Source organism: Phoenix dactylifera, chromosome 14 (assembly GCF_009389715.1).
Source record: "Phoenix dactylifera cultivar Barhee BC4 chromosome 14, palm_55x_up_171113_PBpolish2nd_filt_p, whole genome shotgun sequence".
NCBI classification, from domain to species: domain Eukaryota; kingdom Viridiplantae; phylum Streptophyta; class Magnoliopsida; order Arecales; family Arecaceae; genus Phoenix; species Phoenix dactylifera.
The window spans coordinates 12,270,590-12,282,134 of NC_052405.1; the positions used below are offsets into that span (position 1 = coordinate 12,270,590).

Consider the following 11,545-nt stretch of genomic DNA (forward strand, 5'->3'; position numbering starts at 1 on the left):
GTGGGTTTTTTATTTTTTTTTTTGTTTTGTAGAAACATATGGATTTTCTGCCTCTAGATGCTTGCAAGATCACCTCGGGGCAATTATTTTGGGCCGTTCGAGCATCGAAGACTAATTTTTTTTTAATCCATACTTAAATCTAAATGAAAATGAAAGTGCCCCTTAGTTTAGTCGGAAAAACTTAGTATATCAATGCATCATCAATATATTATATGTCATTATTATATATGTATATTATATTATGTTAATATTATATATATTATTTATAATATATATTATACTATAATATATTTTGATCATATTATTGTCATATTATTATTCAACGATAATTTGAAATTATAGTAGAAATATATTATTGTACCCTAATATTTATACAACGAAATTATCAAAATATACTACTTCTATTTGCTTATTTTTATAATCAAAATAAATATTAGTATTTAAAAATAATATATTATAAGTATAAATAATATATTTTATTCAATATTTATTAAAATATATTTTAAATATATTATGATGGAATATGTAAGGAGTTGTTTTGTATTATATAGTCGTAATATTGGATTTTTATAAAACATCAAATTTGTTATTTATGAATATTTAAAAAAAATTAATATTAAAATATAGCATACTATGATAATTTTAAATTATTGGAATCAGATTATTTAGAATAAAATTATTTCACCATCGTTGATGCCATTTTGATAGCCAAACGCCACTTTTCTCTCTGCCTCTCTCGCCTCCGTCTCTATATCACGGGGCATCTCACGTGCGCGAGGGGAGAGGGAGGGGGGAAGAGAGAGAGAGATGAGCTCCTTTCTTCTGCCGACTCTGACTCGGAAGAGGGAGGTGGACGGGATCATCAGGGACACCCTCGACAAGGTCCTCGTCCTCCGCTTCGGCCGCAGCTCCGATCCCGCCTGTCTTCAGCTCGGATGACATCGGTATGCCCCAATTTCTCTTTCAGATCACAACATGTATCTTAGTTTGTTGCCAATCGCATCAGGATTCTGTCTTTCATTAGGTTGGCTTTGATGATGCTCTCGCAAATACATGAAATTCTCTGTATTTCATGCTCTACTTTGTTATGTCACTTTGCCGTCACTGCAATGCTTCGGTTATTTGCGATTGCAATGTTTAATTTATGACCTAAACTCTGTTTTTACCCTTGCTGCATTGATTCTGATTTTTTAGACATTAATTTTGAATGATGAATTGATATTATTGTTATTAATCTACGGAAAAAAAAGAGAAAAAATCTTGTTTGCTAGCTAACATGTCATGTTACATTGAAATAGTTTATCAAGAACATGAAAATTTGGCAAAAGGATTTTCTGACTTGCTTTATTTTGCTTGATTTTCTTTCTACAATCTAATGTTTTAATAATTTTTATGTGTTTGAATTTTTCAAATCAGTCGGCATTACCGGACAGCCTATTTAAGCACTATACATCTCATCAACGCTCTAACCTCGCATGACTTCTTTGTGCATCTCATATGATTTTTGCTTCTAATATGATGCCTTTGCCATTGCAAGCTATTACTAAGGGGTTTCTGCATGCGCTTGCATTCGATTGATTTTTAGGTTTGGAGCTTTGTGGTTTGCATTGTGCTTTAACAAATGCTATTTGAAGTTGCCGCATCTCACAAGGAAAAAAGAAGACAATCTTAAAATAGTTGAATGTCAGGATATCATTATTTTTGGTAATTAAATTAAAGAAAAAAATTATGATCTAAATTTTGTAGGTGGGAGAGGAGTCCCGCAATTACTATGCATTTTCAAGGAACCGTGACAATAGTGTGTATAATGTAGAGTAAATCTTGTTTCGCCATCAACTATTTAAGCCTTCTTCGCTGTGATTCCTGGTGTCTGCAAACGCCCTTTTTTCATCTCTGCTCTCATTTCTCAAAGATCACTTTGCGTTATGTCATTGGCTATTTGCATAGTAATATTTAATATTTTAATGTTCTTATTCATTTTTTTATTTTTCCTGCTTTTCTTAACATTATGCTTTCCATCATCTGATTTGAAACAGCTTTCCAAGTCTTCTCGAGAAATTTCAAAGTTTGCAACGATAGCTTTAGTTGATACAGATGCTGAGGAGATTCAGGTTTATGTTAATTATTTTGACATTACATTGATACCGTCAACTATATTCTTCTTCAATGCTCATCACATGAAGATGGACTCGGGGTAAGATTCACTTACTAAATATCACATTTTTACACACTCTAGCAGTCTTTTCATTTTCTTTTTCTTATCTCTGTTTGCACAGCCTATTTCATATTTCATGTGACAATTTGAGCTGTTCATACATCTGACCATCTGTTATTCTAAAGTTGATGAAATCATATTTCAAGTTTAAAGTTCCAGTAATTTCCAGACTTCTTTGCAAGTTTTGCTTATTACATGATATGCACAATAACTACTAATTTCTTAGACAATTGATATAATACATGTGATTTGAGTTTCCATGCGGTTCATTCTGTTGGTGGGGATGGCTTGACCATGTAGACTTTTGGTATATGCAAGTACTATTCCTGACAAAAGCTCTTTTGTCATGCTAAGAAATTTTTTGAGCCGGGTTTATTTATTTCTGTTTGTTAAACCCCTATAAGAAAATTTAGTTAACATTTTTCTTATGGACAAGCATAACTTTCTACTATAACTTAACTCATTTTCTAACGTATCATTCTATTTTTGTTAGTTAGAAGTCATCCTGTCTAGTATTGGTTTCAGTCACCCAGGGCCTATTTTTGGACATACCTATACGTATTCGACCCTTGAGGCTATGATTTTCTTTTAAGTATATTTTTCTTTTGTTTCCCGAGTTGCCATTTCTAATTGACATTACGATGAGGTGAACGGGGTCATTGTAAACCCCAATTACTAGCTGAACTTGCTCACCTGTGACTTAAATGTGTTTTAGATGCTTTAGTACATATGACTCTCAGATTTCCATATTTCTAAACACTGTGGAGAGTTGACTCATCCACAAGCTAAGTTCAGGCACGGCTGCCAAAACAGATCCCACAATCAATGACATGGTTTAAGGATGAAGGTTTGTTATAACTTTAATATAATGTTTTATAATCTTGCAGTCTTAACCATATTCAGGAATTTAGATGATTGAACATGAAGTTTGACAACAATATAACACCTATACTATAGTTGTTTAAAGCATGTAGAAGTTAAAATGGCATGTACAGTTTCTAGGCATCTTTCGTTATTTCTTGATGTTAACTTCCTCTCAATGTAACTGTATATAGTATTAATTTGATGTATATTTTATGACTTATGCTTATGATCACTCGTTTAAGGTTATGATAGCGCATGCTAAAATCATATCTTTCACCAAACACAAATATGAATTTTTCGAAATCAAGAATGACATTGACATGCTGGTATTGCTTAATTAATTACTTGTCAGATAGCAGAAAAAGGCTAATGCTGTAATGTTTTAATTATATAGAAGATGAAAACCTAATAAATATAGTCTTCTTATTTTTTTATTTTGAGGGAAAAGAAGGGAAGGCCATCTCTGTGAATTACACAGGTCCAAATTTAGGAAATACCTCCCAAATTTTAAACCTGGGACCTCTTTCATGTGGAGGAAAGGTGCCAAACCACTGGGCTATCACCTAGTTCAAAGCCTTCTGATTTTTCTATTCTACTATGTTATGAAAACTAGTCTAGATATTTATTTAATTCAAATTATATTTCATATTTGTTCTAACACCTTTTCTTTTTTGTCGATCTAAATACCCATATACATGTTTAAGAATTGTGTAGGTTTTTATGCCTTTTCTTTGATATATTCTGGCACATATTAGTGATATCTTGTTTACTGAAGCAGTTATATTTTTCTTATAATTCAGGACTGCTGATCACACTAAATGGCATAGGTTCTTTTCACGGAAAACAAGACTTCATTGATGTTGTAGAGGTCAGTAGTACCCATGTTGCACTAGGAAGATTCTTTTAGAGTAAATTTGTTGGTCTTTTCTGATGTGGATCCATTGAGTTGTATCAATCGAGTGGATTCATCTGACTTTTGTAATTTAAGGTGAGGTCTCATTGCTGTAGAATATAAACAATACTGATAAATATGTTTTCCAAAGTTCAGATTATGTTCTTATTCTGATACACTTTGATTTGAAGACCTATTGCCCTGTTATTTTGGAATAGCTGGAAAAGAAGTTGTATGAGCCATAAATGCTTATTAATTAATTCGCCTCATTCTGGGTAGAACAATCTGGCCCTTCTGCTATTGTAAGACATTCATTTTGTTTTAAAACGCAGGATATTTTCTCATGATTATCTTTTCTAAATCTACAGTGGTGCATTTTTAATTGTCACTTTGTTTGGTGCCAGTTGGCATATTCTATTTCATCTTTGATAGTACAGTTGTTGTAGCAAAGCATACCAATGTCTTTCGTGCTCACTTTTATGTTTCTAGTCATCTTTCAGCACATTCCTCTTTGTTCGAGTTTCCTTTCTTTTTTTTTTAAACTTCTACATTATCTTTAGGATATTTTGCATGGACTTTATTCTGCTCTGTTATAAATTATCCTTATTCAAACTATTGACAGTTGGTTGAAGATTTGCCCTTTTCTGGTCATGTAATCTTAGATTCTTAGTGCACTGGAGCATTTGGTTCAGCCCAGAACCTTTGTTGTCTTTGGGTTTTAACTTTATATTATCTCTTGTTATTATACCCATCTTGGCTTTTCCCTCATTGACAACAACTGTAGAGAGCATGGTTGAATATTGGCAAACCAGACTATTTTCACTCTTATTTAGTTGATTTCTAGCTCATCTCTTAGGGCTATAAACAAATTTTGCACAGCATGCTGGAAACTCAGGCCTTGTTATAGTTTGCTTCAAAAGGTTTATGCCAAGGTTTTCCGTACTGTTTGGTACCGTATTGTATCAAATGTATCGTATTGTACCGTACTAAATCGGGTATGTAGTCTCTTACCGTACCGACACTCGGTACTCTTCATCATCTAACACCACACATAGACCGACACTGTAATAGGATGGTACTGGTACAGGGTTTGGTACTAGGTGTGAACCTGTTGATGACAATGTGGAGTGGGTCTTCTTTTTCCTAGAGATGACGGTTCTCTAGCGATGACTAGGTTAATTGGTGAAAGGTTCATTACTGAATTCACTAGATTTCTTATTTTTGTGATGGATTGGAATGGCGGCCTTAGGTGCATTCATTGGAAGAAGGAAAGGTTAGGGGATCCTATTTTATTTTTGTTATTTGTTTTTGTAATTAGGATGTTTTTATAGTGAAACGAGAAAACTGATGATTGAATTTGATTATTTTTTATTGTTAAGGAATTAGTTGTTGTTGCATTTGTCCTATGCAAATCATCTATTAATATTTGCAAGAGTAGATTTGGAGACTAAGTTGCATGGTTGTTATTATTATTTTCTCAATGGAGAATGACTTAAGCCAAATTATAAGCCAGCTCTTTGAAATCTCAAATAAGGATTTGAATGGACTTAGATAGTTTAAACAGCAGAGTAAAACTAGCGAGGCTAGAAAAATTTCCAATAAAACTGTATCAGTTGCCCTTGCAATTTAGTAGACACTTCCAAGATAATATGGTCATAGAGAGGTCTGTAGATGTGAGCCAACTTGAAAGGCAAATGTAAGTTGTTGTAAATAATACATAAATAATCACGACCATCCAGCCTTGTCCCAACTACTTGGTTTCAGCTTAATTGATCCTCATTTCTTGGTGACTTAAAGGAACTTTAGTACAGCACAAGTAAGACCACGCTGTTGTATGGCTTGGAAATATAAAAGAAGGTTCCAGTATGCATGTTGTACAAAATGAGAACATTAAGATGCATCTATGGTAAAAATAAGAACGATAGAATAAGGAACATGCATATTAGTGAAGTTTTAGGAGTTGTTCAAATTAAGGACAAAGTGATGGAGAATCAATTGAGATGATTTGACATGCCGATGAAGATGTAGGGAAGCTCTTTTAAAGGAGGAATATTTAATTAGCATCAAAATTCTGTTTTTTAGAACCAAAAAGCATATCAAGTGAGGTGTTGGTATTCTGTTTTGTTGATTCTTTGCTTGCCTCTTGCATGTAGCTGATGTTGCTAACCATCAGTAAGTGCTTCAGGGAACAGATTGCTAAGTCTTTCTTGTTGAGGAAAAGGCTCTAGAAGCAACAAAAATGGAACAAAGGGAAAATATGGAATAGGATGCTGGAATCTTATTGAGGAATATGGATTTGTGGAAGCTCTGTGCAAGAAAGAGGTGCTGGATACATAATATTGAGAAATGAATGATGCGAATGCTGGATGGATCTGTGTTACTTTTTTTTCTGCATTGGAAGGTTTTGATTGAGAGAAAGCCTTTGAGATTAGGGAAAGACTTAGAGATTCTAGTATAGAAAGTCAATTTAGAATGATGAAGGGAAAAAATTGGATGGAAGAGGATGCTAGTTGATGGTTTTCCTTTCTCGATTTGCTTTTCATAAGTGGTGTGATCATGGATACAGTTGGGAGGTAGCTTCTGCTGGAACTTCATTGATTTTCTGTTTCACAATTAGGTGATGCTCATCCAGAGAAAGCTAAATTCAGTCATTGGTGCTGATAAGTTCAGTCATAGTTTTAGGTGGAGTTCTGGTTGGCTGGAAAGAGGCAGGTATTTGATGTTGTTAAGCAATGGAAGGGGACAAATTCCACTTCTGTGGTTTTGAAAAATTTGAGTGGTGGGAGATTTTGGCTTCTTACTTCAATTTTTTGGTTGTTCTGGTAGATATTTAAAAGAATTCTTTTGGGATGAATTATGAAATATCTGTAATATCATTTCTGAACCTTGGCTGATTGCTGGAGATCTTCATGTCACTAGTCCTTGTCAAAATATTTGGTAGGATGGGCAGTTGGGCAGATGGATACGTAGGTGGTTTTGATTGTATTGACTTAGCTTTTATGTGGAGGAGATATACCTGGTCAAATGTTAGAGAAGAACCTGTTTATTCAAACTGGACACACAGTTCTGGTTAGTCTGGACTGGGAAGAATGATATCCAATAGCTATGGGTAGAGACCTTCCTTGAGTGGGGTCAGATCATTCTCTTATTTGGCTTAGACATCAGAAATGATAATCTCCATGGGAACTTGTTCAGAATGGAAAAATGTAGCTAGAAAACTTGTAACAAGTTCATTTTCATGATTCTGAATGGCGTGATTAGTATTTTAGTTGAGAGGAAAGTGGTGGTAAAATTTTACAAGCTAAGAAAAAGTTTTAAGCATGGTCTGCCGTACCGGTTCTAAAATTTTACAAGCTAAGAAAAAGTTTAAAGCATGGTCTGCTGTACCTGTCCGGCCTAGGACCGGTACCGGGATCAGCGTTGAATCTGGTACCGAGAGCTTATCATTGAAGAACCGGTACGGGACTGGTACGGACCCGGTATGGGCCCGGTACGTGGAACCCCAAAACCCGGCCATTCAACAGAACCAGTACGGGCCGGTACAGAACGCCATCAGTATGCCAACCAGTACGCGGTACGACGGACCTTGGTTTTAAGTAACTGGGATGCTTCTGAATTTGGCAGCATAATTACTCAAAAGAATGATTTTCTACAGACACTTTTGGTTGTTTTGGAGATGGATACGAAAAGAAATCCTGTTGATCTGTCTGAAAAACAGAAATTTGTAATGTCAAGTTTTTTAATAGAAGAGCCTAGAGGAAATTTTAAGACGAGAGGATTATGTAAATACAAAGATCCTGAGTGTTTGGCTTAAGGAAGGAGATCACAATGCTTACTATATCCATAGAGGCGATGGGATGACATTCATGGCTAGTGCCTCATGTGTTGGAACAAGGCTAGTAGAAGCAAGGAAAATAGTGGCAGAGTGAAAATATTAAAGATTTTAATGGAACGGGAAATGGTTGTGGAGGATGTTGGAGGATAGTAGTTCAGCTGCTAGGGCACCTTTATTATTCAGGGTTAGCAGAAGACTTATGTTTAGTGTAAAGGCAACTACAAAGAGATCAGTTTATTTGTTTTTTTGCAGAAGGTTTTAATTGTGGATTCAGTGCAAAGATTGCAAGTCGAAAGTAATTTAAGGGTTCTGGAAATATATTTGGTTGTGCAATTGTTTTCTGGCTTCTAGTTTTTCTTCTCTATCCATATTGGTTTGTGATCAGAAGGCAAATATCAGATCTCAATATAAGTGGTCAAATGTGATGATTCAGTGCAAACCCAAATTTAACAGGGTATTGGGTGATCAGATATAAATGAAGCCAGTTAGTTTACTTTCTGAGACTGGAACTGCTGGACAAAGTGATTCAAGAATTTGGAGGTTCACCACGTCACCTATTGTGTTATCTTTACTGTTTAAAATCTTTTTATAGATCGTTCAATAATGATGGTGTGCTATGCGGTTTTGCTAAGTTATTGTGTGTTTCCAGGTGAGTTGAAAGCAAGAATATTTAATTGCTTAACAATAGATGATAGAGTTCTGACTTTAGACAATTTACATAGGAGAGGTCCCATTGGGAGGTACCCACTGTTTCTTTTGAAGGCAGGCCAAAGAAACTGAAGTCACCTATTTCTCCACAGCGATTTTGCCTATATGTGTTTGGAACTTTTACGAGTAGATTTTTGGGATAAAGGGAAGACCTGCAACTCTCCTTCTGTTATGGACAAAATGTCAGGGATAAGAAAGTTGGATCAGTTTTTTAAAGGAAGGATTGGGCCTTTTTAGCTTTTTATTTTATGAAAGTTGAGGTTATAGATGAATTATTCTAATAATGCGACTAGTCATCAGCAATTTACTATATTTGGGGATCAGTGGGCGATTGATATTTGTTATGCTAAAAGTCTACTAAAAAGTCAATTCTTCCAGATCTTGAAGATGCTGGCTACTGGGAACAACTCCTGCCGGTTTCCTACTTCTGATCAGCATGATTAAGGGAAGCTGGTGTTCTCTTTTTTTGTTATGTAATTTGTGTTTTGCTGTGTTAGAGAGCTGATTTCTTTGCATCGTTCCGGTTGGTTTTCCTTGTCTTTCTGTTTCTTTAGGCAGGATTTCTGTTTTTTTCTCTCTTTTTAGTTTTTTTCCTCCTCCCTCCATGCTTGGTTGAGTTAAACTCTTGTACCGCTAGCCTCTTTTTCTGAATGCTGTACCGATCCAACCAAACCCCTCATCCCCTGTTGGATGGCTTTCTCACAAGTCTGGGAAGTAACTTCCACCATGCTTTCCATATACTGTCTGTGAGGATCCGTGCGGGCGTGTATTTAGTCCCACATCGGTTTATTCGCTGGGTAGATCTTGGGTACTTATACAGGATCAAGGAATCCAAATAATACCTTCCGGTTAGCCATTTTGGGTGAGGTCCTGAGTTGTAATAAATGGTATCAGAGCGGACCCGACCTATAACCTCTATGGACAAGGGAACACTGCCAGCACGGATCCATTGGGGCTGAGGCCCGCAGTAGAGAGGGAAGCAGTGACTGTAAGCTAAAAGTGTCCAACTTGCTTCAGTCAAATCTAAGTCAGTATCAAGACGCTAAAAGATAGAAAAGATTCTACACAAAGTCGTCCACCAGGGGATGCTGTCATCAGCGGCATCGGAATCGGATAAAGAGCGCTTCGTGATTTCGTGATTAGGTGGTTAACGCTCTATACGCCTAAGCAGTCTTTGGTTACCAGTCCCCCTACAGATCAATCGTGGTATTTGTGATTAGATTTGATGGATTTGAATCCTTAGCCTGACGAGGACGTGAGAGCTTGAACGGGGGAGTATGTGAGAACTCGTGCGGGCATGTGTTTAGTCCCACATCGGTTATTTGCTGGGTAGATCTTGGGTACTTATACAGGATCAAGAAACCCAAATAATACCTTCTGGCTAGCCATTTTGGGTAAGGTCCTGGATTATTACAAATGGTATCAGAGCAGACCCGGCCAATAACCTATGTGGACTAGGGGACACTGCAGCACGGATCCATTGGAGCTGACCATGGGCCGATCATGGTATTTTTTATTAGATTTGAATAGATTTAAACCCTTAGCCTGACGACGACGTCAGAGCTTAAACGGGGGGAGTATGTGAGGATCCGTGCGGGCGTGTGTTTAGTCCCACATCAGTTATTCGCTGGGTAGATCTTGGGTATTTATACAGGATCAAAGAATCTAAATAAATACCTTCCGGCTAGCCATTTTGGGTGAGGTCCTGGGTTGTTACACTGTCAGTATTTTATATTCTTTTTTGCTGTGTGATGTGTTTGCTTCCACTTTATTGTTGTCGGGCATTCCTTCAGGTAAAATTATGTCTCCAAAAGCAGTTATCTTGCAAATATAATTTATATTATAAATCTTTGCATATCTCAAATATGAGACTTACAGCTGATAATGTTTAACCACGTGGTGTATTGAGTCAGTTATTGCTTTTTTATTTTATTTCTTTTACTGAATGTTTGTTTGCTTTTGGAATTAATCTTTGTTACAATGTAATTTTATTCTGTTTCCTTTTATTTATTTATTTATATATTTCGTATGTGAGGTATTCTATGGAAAGGATTTCAAACTTTGCATTCTGTTATTCTGTTTGCAGGCCATATTTAGAGGGGCGATGAAGGGTAAGCTGATCGTGACCTGTCCACTTCCACCAGAGAGGATACCCAGATTCCAGCTACTCTTTAAGGACTTGTGATACAAACAAGCAGTGTATATATTGCGAAGGGCAATGGTATGAAACTTACCACTCGATGGACTGCCATTAGTTTGGATGAGCAAGTGTATGGCAGATTACAGCCGGTGACTAGTAATATTTCTATAACTATTCCATAACTAATATTTCTATAACCATTCCATAACCATGTTGGCTTGTGTTATCATATAGATATGTATATATTAAATATTAGAAATATCCAAATATTCCATAGACTTTCTTGTTTATGTATGTGGATGCCTATATTGCAAGTGTATGATAAACAGCTGGATGGTTTGCCACCAAGGTGGTTGAGGCGATGATGATGATGATGTTGGCAATGTGACTGATGGTGATGCCGAATGGTGGTGTTGATTAGCAGTTCAATGGTTGGGCCATCGGCCAGCTGCGGTGATGGTGATGCCGAATGGTGGTTTCCATTAATTTGTCATGCAGGTTGCAGAATTCGTGCACTTCAGTTAGTTGGACAGTTAGATGAGGAAATGGAACACAAGCCAAGGATTGTTTCCCTGTAGCTTGGATGTGCAGTGATGGATTAAGATGTTTCAGAAGACCTTGATAGGGTTGTGGTGCTCGTCAGTTTAACCTTGTTGTCAAGTCTGGATGCGGAGACACTGATGTAAAGTTTAGATGAGGATGAGAACATTGATGACAAAATGATATGTACATGGAGATGGAGGATATGAGTCTCGGGTATTGGTCCTGCTGCACCTCCTAAGGAGTTTCAGGTACAAACCCAAATATACAACTCTTGGATAAGTTTTAAAGGAAGGTAAGATGGGGTCATCCTTAGACTGGAGTTGATAATATGACAAATCTCAACTTTAT

General features: G+C 36.4%; 1 protein-coding gene across 1 annotated transcript; it reads left to right on the plus strand.

Annotated features, from left to right (window-relative positions):
• The first annotated feature begins 722 nt into the window (after nucleotides 1-722).
• LOC103717531 (thioredoxin-like protein 4B) lies at nucleotides 723-10,995 on the plus strand. Its single transcript, XM_039133745.1, is given in 5 exon segments — nucleotides 723-940; nucleotides 2,035-2,194; nucleotides 3,880-3,901; nucleotides 3,903-3,947; nucleotides 10,601-10,995. Coding segments are annotated over 5 exon segments (459 nt in total). The 5' UTR covers nucleotides 723-807; the 3' UTR covers nucleotides 10,700-10,995.
• The last annotated feature ends 550 nt before the right edge of the window (nucleotides 10,996-11,545 follow it).